We start from the raw sequence: 19,558 nt of genomic DNA on the forward strand, positions 1-19,558 counted from the left end.
CTCCGGCCGCCGCGGCCCCTGGGAGCCCGGGCGGCCGGCGTCGGGGCGGGCTGAGCGGGCGGCTTCCCGACCGCAGCTCTCCCTCGCCCGTCCCCGAGCGGCAGCGGAGCGCGGCCGCCCGCCGGCCTCCCCGGCTGGCCGTGGTGCTGAAGGACAGCTCCCGAACGGCTGAGGACCGCGGAGCGCCGCCCGGCTTCTTCGGGAGCGTTTAGGAGCGCGGCGCTGGTTGCGAGGCGCGGAGGGGACGTCCCGCGATAGCTAGGAGGGGCGACGGCGGCGGCTGAGGCTGGAGAGCAGCCCACGAGGCTGACGGCGCCGCCAGAGCCTCATTGGCTTCCTCCGTGTTTTCCCGCGGCTGCGAGCGGTGATTTGTGCGGAGGGTTTAAGGCAGCGCCCCGAGGCGATGCGCCTCTTGGCTGCCTCCTCCCTCTTCGGCCCACCGCCTCCGCCCTCCACCGATCCCGTCCAGGAAGACCTCGGCCAAGACCGGAGGGCTCGCCCAAAGGAAGGAGAGCCAGGAGCTTCAGCGGCTGTCCCTAAACCCGACTCTACTGGCAACTGTCATTCCATCCTCAGCCTGAAACCTCTGGAGGAAATCGGTCGTTAATACCTGCTCCACCTTTCAGGTGCATAGATAATGCGGAGGCATCACTGGTCTTTCTTTGCGATGACCTTTGGCGGAGCTGCAACAAGAGTAGAACTAAAAGAATTACAGACTAACAGATTTGGAAGGGACCTTGAAGGTCTTCTAGCCCAACCTTCCTGCTTAAGCAGGGGACCCCGAATCATTCTGGACAAATGCCTGTCCAATCTCTTCTTATAACCCTGCTGTGATGGAGCACCGACAACTTCTGAAACCAAGCCATTGCACTGGTTCGTTGTGCTCACTGACAGAAAAAAATCTCCTTAATTCTAGGTTGGATCTCTCTCTCTTTGATAAGTTTCCATCTGTTACTTCTTGTTCTGCCCTCAGGTGCTTTGGAGAATAGGTTGATCCCCTCTTCTTTGTAATATTTCCTTAAGTATTGGAAGACTGCTATCATGTCACCGCTAGTCCTTCTCTTTCTTTGACTAGAGTGCATACCCATGTGCAGATGTAGTCCATCTGGTCCTGTGATTTAAACTTATCTAGAGTGGATAGGTGTTCTCTTACAATTTTCTTGCCAATTTTGATTTATATTCCTAATCTATCTTTTATGGTGCTGCTTTTGGTAGATTGGGCTATTTTTTTCCTTTTGCATGAAGACAGATAGAAAGATTGAATAGCAGTTCTGCTTTCTCCCTGCTGTCTATCACCTCCTTGCCATTTTCTCCCAATAGTGGATCAATCATTTACCTGGGGGTTTTTTTCTTATTTTTTACAACCATCCTGGTTCCTTTTTTTAATGTCAGCAATTTTTGGTACCATTTACCATGGTACCTTGCTGGGTGTCTGTTATGATTAGGAATGAACAGTATCTTGTCTTAATTAGAGAATGTTTAAGCACCACCAAGACTAATGTGGACAGAACCAGTAGTAAAACAATTTGGATTTCACCACTGATCTAGTAGGCGTTGGATATTGCCAATATCCAAAGATCTGAATAGGAATGGACCCAAAACACCAAATACTTTGGATGTTTTCTTTGTGATAGTCCTGAAATGTAAGCCAATGATCAATGATTATCAGGACTGAGGACTCAACTGCCTAGGCCTCTCCCAAATACTGTACATAGTGAACCTGAAACCTGAAATTAGGACTTTTCAATTCATTTATCCCTTCTCTGATATATTTACTTTATAGCACTTCAGGAATGCCACCCAGAGTTGCTTTGGATAGTGAGATGGGCAGCAGCTAGATATAGATAGATGATAGATAGATAGATAGATAGATGATAGATAGATAGATAGATAAAGATTTAAGAACACTGACAACTACTGGTATATGTTTATAGACTCCTTCCTGCACAGCTGGTAAAGAGTGATGATTACTAACCATTCAGAAATGATGAAGGAATGAAAAAGTGATCTACTGCCCAAATGAGCTTTTTCCTGTTTATGTGAATGTGGAGATTGGGCACAAGAGAAGGTGAGTGGTCAGGACTAGGACAGGATGTTTTCTTTCCTCCTGGGCTTACTACCTCTTGAGAGCCATCACTGATGCGTTCCTTGCCTTCTGCAGTGACATCATTTTTCATCATCAGGTTCTACTCTGAAAATTCTCTTTGCATCTCAGAATATCCCAGGTTACCATGGAGACAGACACAAGACCTTTGAAATGATTCAAGCTTTACTGACCACTCTTTACCGGATGCTCACTTAGTTAGCAGGCTAGAGTCAATTTCTTCCATCCTTTGAAATATACTTTATCTATTATGGGAGGTAGGAATTGGGCCATCTCACTCTTTAAGGGAATCCCCGGTTTCTCCAGAAAACTCATTCAGTGGCAAATAGTTGCATTACACAGGCAAAGTCTTAGGGAAAGGCAAAGTCTTGGGGAAGGGACCATAAAAGAGAAGGAGATGGAAACTATGATGGTGTTGCTTAAACTTTCGGCTTCATTGTTAGCATTTTATAAGGTGATATTGACACTTCTAACATGGCAGTCCGGAAAGGAAATCAAAAGAAAACCAATGAGGGGAGCCTTTGTGAAATATTTGACTTATTTTTATTGGATGTGCTCATATCTTTGATACTTTGTTCAGTGGAGTTTTATATCTGCTGCCAATAGATATTTCTCAAAGTATTTTTTGATAGACTTAAATTTTTAATTTTGTTTCTTCATCACATCTCAAGTTTAGCAGGGGGACTGATGGGACAGAGAGAGGAAAGAAATAGGCATTGCAAGCAGTGATGGTATTCAATTTTTTTTCCTACCAGTTCTGTGGGTGTGGCTTGCTGGGGGGGGGGTCATTGACTGAGTGGGCATGGCTAATGTGACATCGCTCATGTCCATGCCTATTCAGTTACATGACCCCCCCCCAAGCCACGCCCACAGAACCCATTAGGAAAAAAAATTGAATTTCTACCTGTCTACCTATTTTCTGCCCAGGCCTGGCCTAATCTGTCAAATGCCTCCTCCTGCATGCCGCCCACTCTCCCTTCCTCAGTCCTTTCTGCTCCTTCAGAGGCCCTGGCCGTAGCCCCGCTTCCTCCCCCACAACCGCCTCTTTCTTCAGCCTTACCTTCCTCCCGCAGCAGCTGGTCCGGACTTTACTTTATTTTACTTTTATTTAATTTGTATACCGCCCTACCCCCGAAGGACTCAGGGCAGTGAACAGCCAACAATAAAATACATACATACAAAATTTAAAAAGCAGAAATAAAATCGAATTAAATAGTTTGGCCCAGACAGATTTCACCCCTGCCACTGTTCTGTATATAGTAGAACCACACTCTCTGGAACTTGCTAAAAATGCTTGAAGCCACCAGGTTCGCTTACTCCTCACTCTTTACCATGCTAGTTTTTAATGATTTATTGTTCTTTGAAATCCTGGATGCCCTTAATAGATGTTTCAAGCCATTTCTGAGTATCTGGATGGGGTGCTTCAGGTCCTTCCGCTGTCGACAGTCATGTCAGGAGCACAAAAGCATTTCCACGTTGAAAGAATTAGACAGTGACATCAATGTTGCCCAGGGGATAATCAATTGGGGATTACTTCATGTCCCCATTAAGCTGCCCACCAAAGTGGTAACCATCTATCTACTCACGGTTGCCCGCTTTCGAACTGTTGGGTTGGCAGGAAGAGGAGCAAGTGATGGGACCTTACCCTGTCGTGTAGTAGCAACTGGGTCTCGAACGTGAGCCTGAAAATTATCATACCAGTGTCCTAACCACATGAGCCATTTCACTCCTTTTCTTCAAGGTTATTTACAGGTGGTTCAAGCCATATTTTGGCATCTTTTTTCAGGTTCTACCTTCTCCAGGTTTCTCAAGGATTCTTGAAGCCATTTTTTCAGAACTGGTCTGGGTTCTTTAGATGATAAGAGGCTTTCTAGAGATCTTTGAAGCCATTTCCATCGGTCTTTCATAACAATGATACTTGGTTCTCAAGCCAGCCATTACTTAGGGTATCTCAAACCTCTACTTTAGGCTTTGGTAGATCATTTAATACATGCTTTAAGCTATTCCTGAATTCCTAGATGGGGTGGTTTAGGTCCTTCCCCTTTGAGGTTCATTATAATATATCTCAAACCATTTTTTGTAATCTTGTTTAGAAGCTTCAAGACCTTTCTGGTCTGGGTTTTTCACTGAATCTGGAAGCCCTTTTTCCAGAACTGGTGAAGATTCAGTAGAAGATGAGAGGCTTTCTAAGGATGCTTGAAGCCACTGTAATGCAGCAGGTGATGGAGCTGGTGGAAAATCCAATTGTTCAGCTAAGTGCATCTGCTGGAGCATCTGTTACATCCAATTTTGGTCACCACAATATAAAAAAGATATTGAGATTCTGGAAAGATTGCAGAAAAAAGATGATTAGGAGGCTGGACGCTAAAACGTATGAAGAACAGTTGCAGGAATTAGGCATGTCTAGTCTAGTGAAAAGGAAGACCAGGGGGAACAGGATAGCAGTGTTCCAATATTTGAGGGGCTGCCACAGAGAGGAGGGGGTCAAGCCAGGGGTGAAATCTAGCAGGTTCTGACAGGTTCTGGAGAACCGGTAGCGGAAATTTTGAGTACCACCTCTGGAGGTGGGAATGGAGATTTTGCAATATCCTTCCCCTGGAGTGGGGTGGGAAATGGGAATGGAGATTTTGCAGTATCCTTCCCCCGCCACGCCCACCAAGCCACACCCACCAAGCTACACCACACCCACCAAGCCACACCCACAGAACCAATAGTAAAAAAAAATGGATTTCATCACTGGGTCAAGCTATTTTCCAAAGCACCCCAAGGATGAAAACTAATCAAGGAGAGAAGCAACCTAGAACTAAGGAGAAATTTCCTAACACTGAGAACAATTAACCAGTAAACGGCTTCCCTCCAGAAGTTGTGGGGGCTCCATCACTGGAAGTTTTTCAGAAGAGAGTGGACAGACATTTGTCCGAAATGGTATAGGGTCTCCTGCTTGTGCAGGGGGTTGGACTAGAAGACCTTCAAGGTCCCTTCCAACTCTGTTATTCTGTTATTTCTTTTCATTAATAGCCAAAGAGTTATAAAATTAGGATTAAGTCAAATGACAATAGCCTAACATATTCATTAAATTGCAACAACTTTGTGTAAAAACCACAAACTTGTCCCCTTCAAGGCATGTGTGGACTTCAACTCCCAACATTCATCATTCTCTCTTGCTGGGGAATTCTGGGAGTTGAAGTCCACTCATGCCTTAAAACAGGGCTGCCAAATTCCTGGCCCTGGACCGGATGCGTTATGCGCTGGCCACGCCCACGCCCAGTTTAGCAAAGTGGGAAAAAGTCCTGATACGTCAGATGACGACGCCATGATAACATGAGTGTCAGCACTTCAAGCTGCATTTACTCTAGTGCTGACATAAGAAGAAGAGGAGGCGTCTGGAAAGGGACATTTGACTTTTCACCTACTTATTTTCCCTGGAGATAATATCCCCTAGGACAGTGGTCCCCAACCCCCGGTCCGCGGACCGGTGCCGGGCCGTGGAGTACCTGGCACCGGGCCGCGCAGCGGCCGGGGGACAGGAACGCTGCAGCGCAAAGGCTCCTGGGCCGTGCGCAATGGGCCTGCGCAAAGGCTCCTGGGCCGTGCGCAATGGGCCTGCGCAAAGGCTCCTGGGCCGTGCGCAATGGGCCTGCGCAAAGGCTCCTGGGCCGTGCGCAATGGGCCTGCGCAAAGGCTCCTGGGCCGTGCGCAATGGGCCTGCGCAAAGGCTCCTGGGCTGTGCGCAATGGGCCTGCGCAAAGGCTCCTGGGCCGTGCGCAATGGGCCTGCGCAAAGGCTCCTGGGCCGTGGCCCCACCCCTGCACGCGCTCAGCGGGCCGCGGCGATAAAAAGGTTGGGGACCACTGCCCTAGGAGATGGGATGGGAGGGGGGAAATTCCTTTGAGCTGGAGCAGTAGATTAGGGGTAGAGTGACTTTGAAGATGGCCAATGAGTGCAGAGGAGTGGGGAAAGGAAAGGGAGGGTTTTGGGTCAGGAAGTCAGTGTTGGCTGCGATGGAGTCGGAGTTAGAATGTCGTGCTTAATAAATGGGAGTTTTTCATCAAAGACTTTGTTTGAAATGCAATTTATTTGAGACGACCTCGAAACCTGACAATGAGTTTGACACCCCTGCCTTAAAGTATCTCTCTTCAAACAATCCTGACTTCCCATTTGATTCCGAGTCCAATTCAAGGCAAATTAATCCATCAAAACCCTCCAAAGGAGTCAGCGTCAGATATCTATCAATCTGCTCATCTCTGGCACTGCTAAGGTCTTTCTGATAACAGGAAAAGGTGGTGACCATTTGAAATATGATGGGACTCCCCCCCCCCCAAGTACTTACAAGTCCCATCTTGGGGATGAAAACCAGGTGGGTGACCTTGAGCCAGTCCTTCTCTCAGCCTTCGCCTACCTCACAAGGTGGTTGTTGTGGGGATGAAGGAGTCTGAGGTATTTTCACCGCCTTGAGCTATTTAGAAAAATAATAAAGGTGGGTTAAAAATCTAATTAATAAAAATTAAAATAAATAAATATTTCAGTCACCAGGCTGAGTGTGTTGGGAAATAACTATAGCTGGCCAACTGAGTCCCTTTTCAGGTTAATTTCTCCAAATCATTGAGCCAGGTCAATTTCTACATTTGTGGTCACAATGCCAACTGGGATATCCTGAGGTAATTTTTTGGTTCCTACTCTTGCAGATTTTTTCTAGCAGAGATCATTGCCGCCTGCCAGCTGGCACCAACCCCTTTTCGGAGAAATGATGGATGGGGATTTTGGTCAAAGTTATGCAGGTTGTTGATGCGGCAGGTATGAGCACTTTTGTGGTCTGGGATTGAACCTCACTTTTCTCATCTCTCCCCCCCCCCCCGCCCCCGAATTCTGCCTAACGGAAACTTTCTCTTTCTCTTGAAATGCCCAAATGAGGGAGATCCTCTTGATACCCACAGTGCCAGCACTGTCAGCTGCCCAATCCAGTCGCTTTCCAAGAATTTTGAGCAGAGGCTCCCAGCACTGAGTGACCGGCCAATGCCTGAAAAATCTCTTAATTACAGAGGCTGCGCTACTGCAAGGGATCCAACTGCAGACCCCTAGGGCTCCAGGTAGTCCTTGACTTATGACCATGATAAGTACCAGACTTTCCTTTGCCAAGCGAGGAGGTTGTTCGGTGAGTCACACCCATTTTTTTCAGCTTTTGTGCCACCGTTGCTAAAGAAATCATTTCAGTTGTGAACTGGGGCTTCTCTGCAGCGGTGCCTTTAGTAACCCATCCAGATGAGACACTCCCCCCCCCCCGGGCCTAGGCAGATTCTGCTCGGCACCGGAGACCCGGCCAAGCAAGGACCCTCTTTGCAGCTCCGGCAAACAGGACTGTTCTTTCCCCCTATCACTCGATTCCTCTCCGCCTGGCGCTTGCCCAACTGCTGCCCCCCTCTGCTTGCCCTTTCCTACCTCGCTTGGCTCCTCCAAGGCTTTCCTTCACCACCAGCAACCCGCACAACCACACACAAAAGCAACGCACCAGACCCAACCTCCCCCCACCCTCACCAGACAAGCCCCGCACACCCACAGCCCTTGCCGCTCCCCAAAGGCAGAGGGCCGCCTTCCTCCTCCCTTCCCCAAATACCCCGTCCCCGCAGGGGCCCCTTGCTCCAGGGGCAGCTCGAGAAGTGAAAGCAGCCACGCACCAGCAGCTCCCCCCCCAGGAGTGGGTTCTAATTTTTTTTACTACCGGTTCTGTGGGCGTGGCTTATTTTGTGGGTGTGACTTGATGGTCATGTGACAATTCTTTAGGATTTAGCAGAGGTACTGGTCTACCAGGCTTTTAACTGCTTGCAGAGCTATACCAATCTACCCATTTATTTTTTGCAGGCACCGGTCTACTCATGTATTTTTGCAGGCACCGGTCTACTCATTTGTTTTCTTTTAACACTGATCAGCTGTAGGGCAGCGGCCCTTGGAAGCCCAGCAGCAAGAGTTTAAACAGTTTTTTCCCTCTAGCCATCAGCTGGGACTCAGGAGGCAGCAATAGATTGGGGGTGGGGCCAAATAAAAGGTAAGAATAACATGGGGGATGGGTGGGGGGGCGCGGGGATGGGTGGGGGGCGGGGGAGCCCAGAACTGGTGATATCGTATCGTCACCGCTACCAGTTCAGCGGAACCGGGAGGAACCCACCACTGCCCCCCCGCCTCCACTTTCGAGTCACTGCCCCACTGCGCTACCAAATGGCCTTGCCCCCTTGGCAGAGAAGCCGTAGCGCACAGCCACCTGCGGCCGCTCTTTCACCCTCGGGTGCACGGAGGACACGCCGCCTGCGCAACGCTGCAAACCAACTCCATACACAGCAAGCCTTGTTGCTCTCCCTTTAGCTGCCTTCAAATGACGGCATCCTGCCCCGCCTCCCCCACTCAGCATTATCTCACCTTTCAGCACTTGGGGTCTAGAAAGACCTGCTTTGTGGTAATAATCTCTCATCCATCCACAAACAGACTGCAAGAAGCCGCTAGATTGGGCTGGGATGAGACTGGACTCGATGGGGGAGGGAGTATTGTTTGGGGACAATATATAGTATGGTGCACTGTTTGCTGTTACTGTCATTTTGTTGGTATTTTAAGGCACTGACCCACCCAGGATGTTATACCTCAGATGTGTGTCAGTCCCTTCAATAAATAAGATAAAGAGAAGGTGTTACTTTGTGTGTGATCTCCTGTTCAGAGACAAAATCACATCGCAACTAAGGAGGAATTTGTATTCAGTCTAGGGTAGCTGGCTTGGAAGGGGGGGGGAGGGAAAGGAAAAGGGAGGAATATATCTTCAGCTTTCCTTCTCTTTTGATTGTTTTCTCACTCCAATACATTAACATGAGCCGAGGTGGTGCAGTGGTTAGAGTGCTGTACTGCAGCTACTTCAGCTGACTGCTAGTTCAGCAGATCTAATCTCTACCGGTTGACTCAGCCTTCCATCCTTCTGAGGTGGGTAAAATGAGGACCCAGATTGTTGGGGGCAAGCTAATGCTAATGCTAATGCAATATGGTAATATGCAATATGCTAACTTTGTAAACCGCTTAAGAGAGGGCTGTAAAGCACTATGAAGCGGTATAGAAGTCTAAATAATAATAATAATAATAACAATACATCACCTACCCTCCATGCACTGTTGGGACAAAAGGAGACTGGGAAAGGAGACCGCAGGAAGCCGTAGATTGGGCTAGGATGGGTGTGGGAGGAGTAAATGTTGGCACCAAAAGGAAGCAGTCTCTTTCTTTTCTCCATTTCTGGGCTGGCCATGATCCCTCTCCTGCTTCTTTGCAAAGGGCGAACGGGAGCTTCTGGGGGATTCTTCGTCAGCCCTCTTTTTTTTTTTTTAATTTGATTTATATGCCGCCCTTCTCCGGAGACTCAGGACAGCTTGCAATGCGTTAAGCAATAGCCTTCATCCTTTTGTATATTTATACAAAGTCAGCTTATTGCCTCCACAATCTGGGTCCTCATTTCACCTACCTTAGAAAGGATGGAAGGCTGAGTCAACCTTGAGCCTGGCAGCCCTCTTCAAGCTGATTCCTGCACTGTCTGCCTGTGGTTGATCACTTCTGCCTCAGACAATGAGGTTAGGCTTGGGCTGTAAGAATGCAGCTCTTGCCTAATGCAAAGACGGTTTGTGCCTGGATATGTGCAAATCCAGCTAATTTTGGTTGGTTCAGGATTCTTCCCTGGGATTGGGGCCTGCTGCCCAACCACAAGCCTCTTCCGGGAGTGACAGCCAGGAACCGCAGTCGCCCTAACCCTTTACCAAGGGAGAGCTTAATAAGTGGGCAGTGACTCCAACCTGGGCCCTCCTGCGATTTGTGGTTTTGTCTGCATGTTTTGTCTGCCCATTTGTTTCCCTTGTCTTGGGCAGCAGCTTTAAGATTGGGCTTCTTTCATATTCACCCCGGGCATGAAAACCTTGCGGGGGGGGGGAGGCTGGGTGGCCAGTGAGGATGGGTGGGGGCTCTCTAGGGAATTCCGTAGAGAAGTTAGTGGGAACGTTGTTTAAACCTGGTCTCTCTGTGGTCTTTATACCAGGGGTGAAATCTAAATTTTTTTGCTACAGGTTCTGTGGGCGGGGCTTAATTAGTGGGCGGGGCTTGGTTGTAAGGTGACTGGGAGGGCGTGGCTTGTTGGTCAGGTGGGCGTGGCCAAGTCAATGTCACTTCTTTGCCCTTTTAAAATCTACAAAACACAACACAACTGGCTCACCCACAATATAAAAGCAGTTGTGCTAGACCCAAAATGGCCCCTGCAACAAGCAGGAACCTCACACAGCCACAAAAAGCCCAAAAAAACCAACTTTCACACTTTACACACACAAAATTCCACATACAGCTTTGTGAGATTTTGTGTGTTTGTGTAGTTAGAGTGAAACACTACAGAAACACACTAAATCTCAGAAAGCTGCACAAATATTATTTTATTTTATTTTTATATAAAAGCAGCTAAATTTAAAACTTCCTAAACTTTAAATGGCTAGGTCTAAAAAAGAACAACTAAAAAAAACCCCAATTAACTATTTTTTTAAAGCTCCCAAAGGGGAAAAAAACTTACCCAATAGAACAGGGGTCTCCAACCTTGGCAACTTTAAGACTTGTAGACTTCAACTCCCAGAATTCCTCAGCCAGCTTTGCTTTGCTGGCTGAGGAATTCTGGGAGTTGAAGTCCACAACTCCCTGCCTGCTTGATTGCAGGCAGAGAGATTCAGTTGCTTGCTGATGCAATGGATTGCAGGGATTACAGCAAGGTGTTGCGACCAGCAGCTAAGGTAAGCAAGCTAAGGGGGGGGAGGGGGAGGGATTTTTGCTACCGATTAGCAGATCGTCAGAGTCATTTAAAAGGAAAAAAAAGGCTCTGATGATCGCGCGGCTCAGCTGGGCATGGGGGGCGGGGGCAGGGATTTTTGCTACCGGTTCTCCAAACTGCCCACTGCCATCACTACCTACTCGCCCGAGCCAGTCCGAACCGGGAGCATTTCACCCCTGCTTTATACCCTATTTGCCAGGAAAGCAGGGTTTAGCTCAGGAAAAGAGGGCTCGCTCCCAGGAGGGATCCTAGCCAGACACTAAAACTACCCAGAAGCTGGAATTGTTTCCTTCGGCTTCGGGCATCACAACTCCGGCCTCTTGGGGAGGACCTGGGTGGCATCGTTGCTCAGGCCACAAGGCTGCTGCTTTTGCTTTGGGGCAGGAGGGTGTGCAAACCCAACCCATCATCCACGGTGGAGCACAGTGTAGCTCAAGGTGCTGCAGGTATAACAGAATAACAAGAGTTGCAAGCGACCTTGGAGGTCATCTAGTCCAACCCCCTGCTCGAGAAGGGGACCCTACACCATTCCAGACCAGCGGCTGTCCAGTCTCTTCTTGAAAACCTTCAATTGATGAATCCCCCACAACTTCCGAAGGCAACTTCTGCTCCATCGGTTGATTGTTCTCACTGTCAAGCAAATGTCTCATTTCTAGGTTGAATCTCTCTTTGATCAGTTTCCATCCACTGTTAAGAGCCTTGGTGGCGCAGCAGACTAAAGTGCTGTTAAGTAACACCAGCTGCCTGCAATTACTGCGAGTTCGAATCTCACCAGGCTCAAGGTTGACTCAGCCTTCCATCCTTCTGAGGTAGGTAAAATGAGGACCCGGATTGTGGGGGCAATAAGCTGACTTTGTATAAAAAAAAGAACACTGCTTGGGGAGGGGCGAAAGCCCTACTAAGCAGGTATATACAAAAAGTATGAAGGCTATTGCTTAAAAGCATTGTAAGCCGCCCTTCTCCGGAGACTCAGGGCGGCTTACAATGCTTTTAAGCAGTAGCCTTCATACTTTTTGTATATACCTGCTTAGTAGGGCTTTCGCCCCTCCCCAAGCAGTGTTCTTTTTTTATATAAATCGAACCAATAAATAAATAAATAAATAAACTGTTCCGGAAAGCAGCCCGCGATCCTCTCCCAGCTGCGCCCTCCCCGCCCGCGCCCGATGATTCCCGCACCTTCCTCGGAAGCAGGGCATATGAAGGCAGCGCGCGCATGCGCGTCTCCCAGCCGTCTGCGCGCCCTCCAGAGGCGGCCTGCCACGCCGCTGCCGGCACTACATTTCCCGTCGCGCCGCGCGCCTGCCTGCCCGCCCGCCTCCAGGCGCCGCAGCCGAGCCCCGAGCGAGCGAGCGAGCGAGGGAGGGAGGGGGAGGAGGGAACGGGCGCGCCGCCCAGCCCCGCTTAGCCGATCGCCGATCGCCGATGCCGCCGGGCCCGGCCCGCGAGGGGCGCCGCGGCGGGGATGGCGCTGTCCAGGGGGCTGCGGTGCTGCCAGCGGGTCTTCGGCTGGGTGCCCGTCCTCATCATCGCGCTGGTGGTGCTCTGGTCCTACTACGCCTACGTCGTCGAGCTCTGCCTGGGTAGGAGGGCGCAGCGGGCGCGGGGAGCCTCCAGACCCATCATCCCCAGCCTCCCTCCCCCCTCCTCCGGCGCTGTTGGGCTACCACTCCCATCCTCCCCGGCCTAGGCTTCCTCAGCCCCTTCCCCCAGCCCCACCTCCCACCCTCCAATGGTGCTGGGCTACAGCTCCACCGGCTGCCTTCTGGGGACTGAGGATGATGGGCACGGTAGTCCCAGGCTTCTGGGGACTTTCCTCGCCTGGTTGCCGATGGGGGGGAATTTGGGGTGGGGGGGGCTAATTCCCAGGTGGGAGGGGCACAACAACCTCCCTCCAGCGCTTCCAAAGGGGGGGGGGTCGTGGGGGCGCTGCCCTCTTGCTGTGCCTGGACAGCCCCCCCCGAGTCCCCCCCCCGCACCCAGGACCCCTTTTCCCCAGGCATCCTCCCCTACAAAGGTCTCCCTCCCGACTTCTCCTCCTTACCTGGCAACAAAGTAGCAACAAAGTAGCAGAGGTTGGGACTCGCTTGCCTTTAAGCCGCCTCCGCCCGCCTTGGTGGGCCAAATCAAGCATTGGGGGGGAGGGCTGGGGGGGGTCTCGGGGGCTTTCTTTCTACACGAGAAGCCGGAGGAGGAGCAGCTGGCTGAGCGCAGGCGGTTGGTTCAGACAGGAAGGGGGGGGGGAACCATGGGCCTTTTATGCATCCCAACTCGACTGAGTTGTTTCTGTGTCCTATATGTGGGTATAATATGCATATTTATTTATTCATATTTTTGTCATGTTTAGTGTATATCGGAGGGGGTGATGCTTTTGAGAGCTGCATGCAACGAAATTTCACTTTCATGTATGCCGGTTGGCAATAAAGTTATTCTTAAGTCTTATAATTTGTGGACTTCAACTCCCAGAATTCCTGAGCTGGCTTTGGCCGGCTCAGGAATTCTGGGAGTTGAAGTCCACAAGTCATAAAAGAGCCATGGCTCCCCACCCCTGGCCTCTCTGGGATCACCTGTGGGAGCATTTGATTCATTTCATTTCATTTCATTTATTGGATTTATATACCGCCCTACTCCCGAAGGACTCAGGGCGGTGAACAGCCACAGAATAAAACACATAAATACAAAATTTAAAAACAGAATAAAACCGAATTAAACAATTTGGCTGAGACAAATTTAAAACACCCAATAATTTTAAAAAACAAATTAAAATTTACATTTTAAACGGGAAAGATTTAGGCCAGGCCAGCCTGATGGAATAAAAACATTTTAAGCGCGCGACGGAAGGTGCACAGATCCAGGATCCTCCGTATCTCCAGGGGGAGCTCATTCCAGATAGTAGGTGCCCCCACAGAGAAGGCTCTCCCCCTGGGGCCCGCCAGTCAACATTGTTTGGCCAACGGCACCCGGAGGAGCCCCTCTCTATGAGAGCGTACCGGCCAGTGGGAGGCTATTGGTGGTAGCAGGCGGTTCCGTAAATAAATTCGAGGATTTGAGGATGCTGCTCACCTGACTTCGTAACTTCCCCCTCCTTGAACCAATGCAGGGGTTGTGCAAAGGGAACCAATATGCACACAACACCGGATTTGCACAGTTAGCGTATCAGGCTGCACTAGGGCCTCAGATATGGTTTGTAAGAAGCGCTTCCAATATCTTGTGAAAGCTGCACCTCAAAAACAGCTCAGCTTTTTTGTTTTGTTTGTTCCCAGGAGAGCTTGGGGAAAAAAGGTTGCTGCTGCTTTAAGCATCTCATTTACCTTAAGGCAGTGCTATGCAAGCTCAGCAATTTTAAGTTGTGTGGACTTCAACTCCCAAAATTCCTCAGTCTGGCTGGAACCAAGTTGGTGGTCTTTAGCGAAGAGACGCTGTGCTGGCATTTGGGCAAAAACACGTCTTCCCCACTGTTTTCTGAAGCCTGCTCAGTGCAGTTTATTTAGGGTGCCATACAGTGGTGAAATCCAATTTTTTTTACTACTGGTTCTGTGGGCGTGGCTTGATGGGTGTGGCTTGGTGGGCATGGCAGGTGAGGGATACTGCAAAATCTCCATTCCCACCCCACTCTGGGACCAGCCAGAGGTGGTATTTGCTGGTTCTCTAAACTACTGAAAATTTCCGCTACCGGTTCTCTGAACTGCTCAAAATTTCCGCTACCAGTTCTCTAGAACCTGTCAGAACCTGCTGGATTTCACCCCTGGTGCCATAATAACCTGGTTATTTACGGGACCGCCTACTACCACCAATAGCCTCCCACCGGCGAGTACGCTCTCATAGAGAGGGGCTCCTCTGGGTGCCGTCGGCCAAACAATGTCGACTGGCGGCCCCTAGGGGGAGAGCCTTCTCTGTGGGGGCACCTACTATCTGGAACGAGCTCCCCCCGGAGATACGGAGGATCCCGGATCTACGCACTTTCCACCGCGCTCTTAAGACCTTTTTATTCCACCAGGCGGGCCTGGCCTAATCTTTTCCCTCTTTTTAATTACACAAATGTTAAATTGGTTTTTTAAATGATTAGGGTTTTAATATGTTTTGGGCCAAATTTGTTTAATTCGATTTTACTTTGTTTTTAAATTTTGTATTTATGTATTTTTACTGTTTGGCTGTTCACCGCCCTGAGTCCTTCGGGAATGGGGTGGTATATAAATTAAATAAATAATAATAAATAATAATAATAATATGAACACAGGCAATCCGGGAACTTTCTTACAACAATCTGCTAATGTAGTTCAGTGTGATTTTCAAGAGCATTATACGGAGTGGGTGGATTAAATTTGATTAGAACTTTGTTAAAGCTACTTGGTGAGTTTGGGGCAGGTCCCACTTGGTTCTTAACAACTGGATTCTGCAGCATCTAAAAGGGTTAAAGCATGGCAACTGGACCAAAGTTTATTAAATTGAGACGTTTCATTACTCATCCAAATAACTTCTAGTCAGAATGAAAAATTTAAGTTAAGCAGAGAGTCGTTGGAATGAACTCTTGCCATACCAGCTGCAGGAGTTTCTCCCCAAAATGTATCGCAAATGTAAATGAAGACTCAATCATCCAGGCCAAAAACATCTAAAAAGGTTAAATCATGGCAACTGGATCAAAGTTTATTAAAACTTCTGGAGTCTGCAGTCTCTGTTTAAGCCTTTTACTTCTTATCTTGGGGTCCTTCAAGAGCCCCCCTCCCTACATTTCATCATTCAGGAGAGAAAAGATAGATATCCCCAACCCCTAATCCATTAGAGGTGGGTTTCAGCAGGTTCTGACCAGTTCTGGAGAACCGGTAGTGGAAATTTTTTGTAGTTCGGAGAACCGGTAAATACCACCTCTGACTAGCCTCACCCCCATCTATTCTCTGCCTCCCGAGTCCCAGCTGATTGGGAGGAAATGGGAATTTTGCAGTATCCTTCCCCTGGATTGGGGAGGGAATGGAGATTTTACAGTATGCTTCCCCTGCTACGCTCACCAAGCCACGCCCACCAAGCCATACCATGCCCACCAAACCACGCCCACAGAACCAGTAGTAATAAAATTTGAAACACACCACTTCCCTAATCCATTAGAAGTGAGTTCTGTAGTTGGGAAGTCTGCAACACAATTCCATCTTCTGTTGTGACTTGTTCCTTCGTGTGGCCTCCTAGATAGACCGGAGCAAAAATCAAAATACTACTAAAGCTCTTAGTTTCCAGAAAATAGCTCACCCATTTATATAACGACCCTTGTTGGAGAATTGGGAGAGAAGGTAGACTGCAGGGGAGGCCTCTTCCTAGCCACTAGCAGGTGAAGCCAGGACTTGAAATCAAGGGTGGGCTTACTAGAGAAACAAAAAGCTATCAGAGAGCTCTAAAGGTAGAAACATCCCTTTCTCTTCAAGATGCCCCTGAGGTTGATGGCACCAGAGAGGACCAATAGTATCAACCATCAGCCAGCCTTCATTTAAGGAGGGAACAGACTTGATGTCAGCATTTCAAGCTGCATTTACTCTAGTGCTGACATAAGAAGGAGAAGCGGAGGCGTCTGGAAAGGGACGTTTGACTTTTCACCTACTTATTTTCCCTGGAGATAATATGGGATGGGATGGGAGGGGGGAAATTCCTTTGAGCTGGAGCAGTAGATTAGGGGTAGAGTGACTTGGAAGATGGCCAATGAGTGCAGGGGAGTGGGGAACGGAAAGGGAGGGTTTTGGGTCTGGAAGGCAGTGTTGGCTGGGATGGAGTCGGAGTTAGAATGTCGTGCTTAATAAATGGGAGTTTTTCATCAAAGACTTTGTTTGAAATGCAATTTATTTGAGACAACCTCAAAACCTGACACTTGACTGTAAAATGGTTTCAAAGCAAGTGTCTGAGACACTCCATTTACCCGGGGATTTAATGCAGCTGGTGGATTTTTAAGAATCCCATAGATCAGGGGTGTCAAACTCAGTTTCATGGAGGGCCGTATCAGGGTTGTGTTTGACCTCGGGGGACCGGGGTGGGCGTGGCCAGCTCGACATCATTCCTGTTGGGGGCACCTGCAGTGGCCTGAGTGCTCTGCCAGCGAAATGGGCTCCCGAGCTCTGTTTTTGGCTGGCACGGCCTCCTGCAACCCTCTGCCAGTGGAAACGGAGCTCAGGAGGGCCGCACACGGCCCTCCCGAGCTCCGTTTCCACTGGCAGAGGGTTGCAGGAGGCCGTGCCAGCCAAAAACGGAGCTCGGGAGTTCATTTTGCTGGCAGAAGCACCGCGGCCAATCCTTCGCTATTTCCAGGGCAGCTCTGCGGACTAGATCTAAGTACCCTGCGGGCCGGATCCGGCCCCCAGGCCTTGAGTTTAACACCGCTGCCATAGATTCAGTTAATTAAAACTGAATTTGCATCTTAGAGAGAGAGAAAATTGTTGTTTTAATTTGCCTCCAGTTTTTCCGATTCTGTGTGCATGCACATACATGCTGTCCTAGAAAGGTTTGCCTTGCCGTGCCCATTTTCACTGGCAAACAGCAATGTGGGCAAGCCTGTGCTTTTCTTCATGGGGTGGGGACCTGTAGTCTGTAGAAGTAAAAGCATCTCAGCAGAAGTAACCCATATGATACTCCTGAGGGGTAAGACGAAGGTGCAGCGGTAAGGTTTATTTATTTATTTAAATTTTTATACCGCCCATCTCCCGAAGGACTCAGGGAGGTGTACAGCCATACTAAAACAACATATACCCATAAAATTTAAAAACAGTTTAAAATATATTAAAAATTTGGCCCTTATATTAAAAAACTACAAACACCCAATTAAAATTCATTTTCTAAGCCAGCCCAGCCTGTTAAAACAATAGAGTCTTAAGGGCACGGCGAAAGGTACGTAGGTCGGGGATCATGCGGATCTCCGGGGGCAGCTCATTCCAGAGGGCAGGTGCCCCCACAGAGAAGGCTCTCCCCCTGGGGGTCGCCAGTCGACATTGTTTGACCGACGGCACCCTGAGGAGTCCCTCTCTGTGGGAGCGTATTGGCTGGTGGGAGGCTATCGGTGGCAGAAGGCGATCTCGTACGTACCCAGGTCCTAAGCCATGGAGCGCTTTAAAGGTGGTAACCAGCACCTTGAATCGCACCTGGAAGACCACCGGGAGCCAGTGCAGTTTGTGCAGGAGAGGTGTTACATGGGTGCGCTGTGTCGCTCCCATAATCACCCGCGCGGCCGCATTCTGGACCAGTTGGAGCCTCCGGGTGCTCCTCAAGGGGAGCCCCATGTAGAGAGCATTACAGTAGTCCAGACGGGAGGTGACGAGGGCATGAGTGACCGTGCGCAAGGAGTCCCGGTCCAGAAAGGGACGCAACTGATAAATCAGGCGAACCTGATAAAAAGCCCCCCTGGCCACAGCCGTCATATGATCTTCTAAAGACAGCCGTGCATCCAGGAGGATACCCAAGTTGCGAGCCCTCTCTGAGGGGGCCAAGATCTCACCCCCAATAGTCAGCGATGGAGCCAGCTGGCTATACCGGGACGCAGAAAACCACAGCCACTCGTCTTGGAGGGGTTGAGTCTGAGCTTGTTTCTCCCCATCCAGATCCGCATGGCCTCCAGGCACCGGGACATCACGTCAAGGGCATCATTGGGGTGGTCCGGGGTTGCCTCCCAGAAGTGCTTCTTACCTGATACCCAAGCAAGGAATATTAACAGGACTCATAGCAGGGTGCCTGGTGTCCTTCTTTCTTCAGAGCTCAAAAACCTCTCTATTCCAGCCCCACAAAATAAGGCAGAAATTAATAAACGGTTACAGAAAGACAGATTGCTTGAACTTGCTGTCTGCTACAATCATCCTTTCAGATCCTTTTTATGTGTGTGTGTGGGGGGGGGGGAAGTGAGGCTGTATTTTGAAGGTTTGGCGGAAGGGATATACAACCTCAGGACCAATGGTAGGGTAACCAGGGGTGAAATCCAGCAGGTTCTGACAGGTTCTGGAGAACCTGTAGCGGAAATCTTGAGTAGTTCGGAAAACCAGGAAATACCATCTCTGGCTGGCCCCAGAGTGTGGTGGGAATGGAGATTTTGCAGTATCCTTCCCCTGCCATACCCACCAAGCCACGCCCACAGAATGAGCAGTAAAAAAATTTGGATTTCACCACTGGGGTGAACCATTTCAGGAGTTCAAGCAGTCACAGAACAAAGTATTTGGAGATAGTGCTGAACACCAATAGGACCTCTCGGCAGCTGACTCAACCGTAGAAAAATTTACAGAATTCTCTTTAACAAGGTTTTTGATAAGGTTACTGAAATTTCTGCAATGAGATTGCTTTTACTTTAGAATCATAGAATCCTAGGGCTGGAAGGGACTTTGAAGGTCTTTTAGTCGAACCCCCAGCACAAGGCAGGAGTCCTTATACCATCCTGGACCAAAGGATGTCTAATCTTTTCTGGAAAACCTCCAGCATTGGAGCATCCACAACTCCTGGATGATCTGTTCCATTGTTCTCACTGTCAAGAAATCCCTCCTTAGTTCCAGGTAGGATCTTTCTTTAAGAATTAGTTTCCACCCATTTCTTCTTTTCCTGCCTCAGTATGGAAAATAGGTTGAGCCCTCTTCTCTGTGACAGCCCTTCAAGTATTGGAAGACCCCTATCACGTCACCCCTAAGCCT

At 49.2% G+C, this 19,558-nt stretch overlaps 1 protein-coding gene across 1 annotated transcript in view; it reads left to right on the forward strand.

Annotated features, from left to right (window-relative positions):
- Positions 1 to 12,387: 12,387 nt before the first annotated feature.
- ZDHHC15 (zinc finger DHHC-type palmitoyltransferase 15) overlaps positions 12,388 to 19,558 on the forward strand; it is a 44,991-nt gene continuing 37,820 nt past the window's right edge. Inside the window, exon 1 of the mRNA XM_070951961.1 lies at positions 12,388 to 12,505. Coding sequence (XP_070808062.1) covers positions 12,388 to 12,505 — 118 coding nt within the window. The remainder of the gene's footprint in view (positions 12,506 to 19,558) is intronic.

This window comes from Pituophis catenifer, unplaced genomic scaffold, assembly GCF_029215685.1.
Source record: "Pituophis catenifer annectens isolate HBS135680 unplaced genomic scaffold, rPitCat1.0.hap2 SCAF_11, whole genome shotgun sequence".
NCBI classification, from domain to species: Eukaryota; Metazoa; Chordata; class Lepidosauria; order Squamata; family Colubridae; genus Pituophis; species Pituophis catenifer.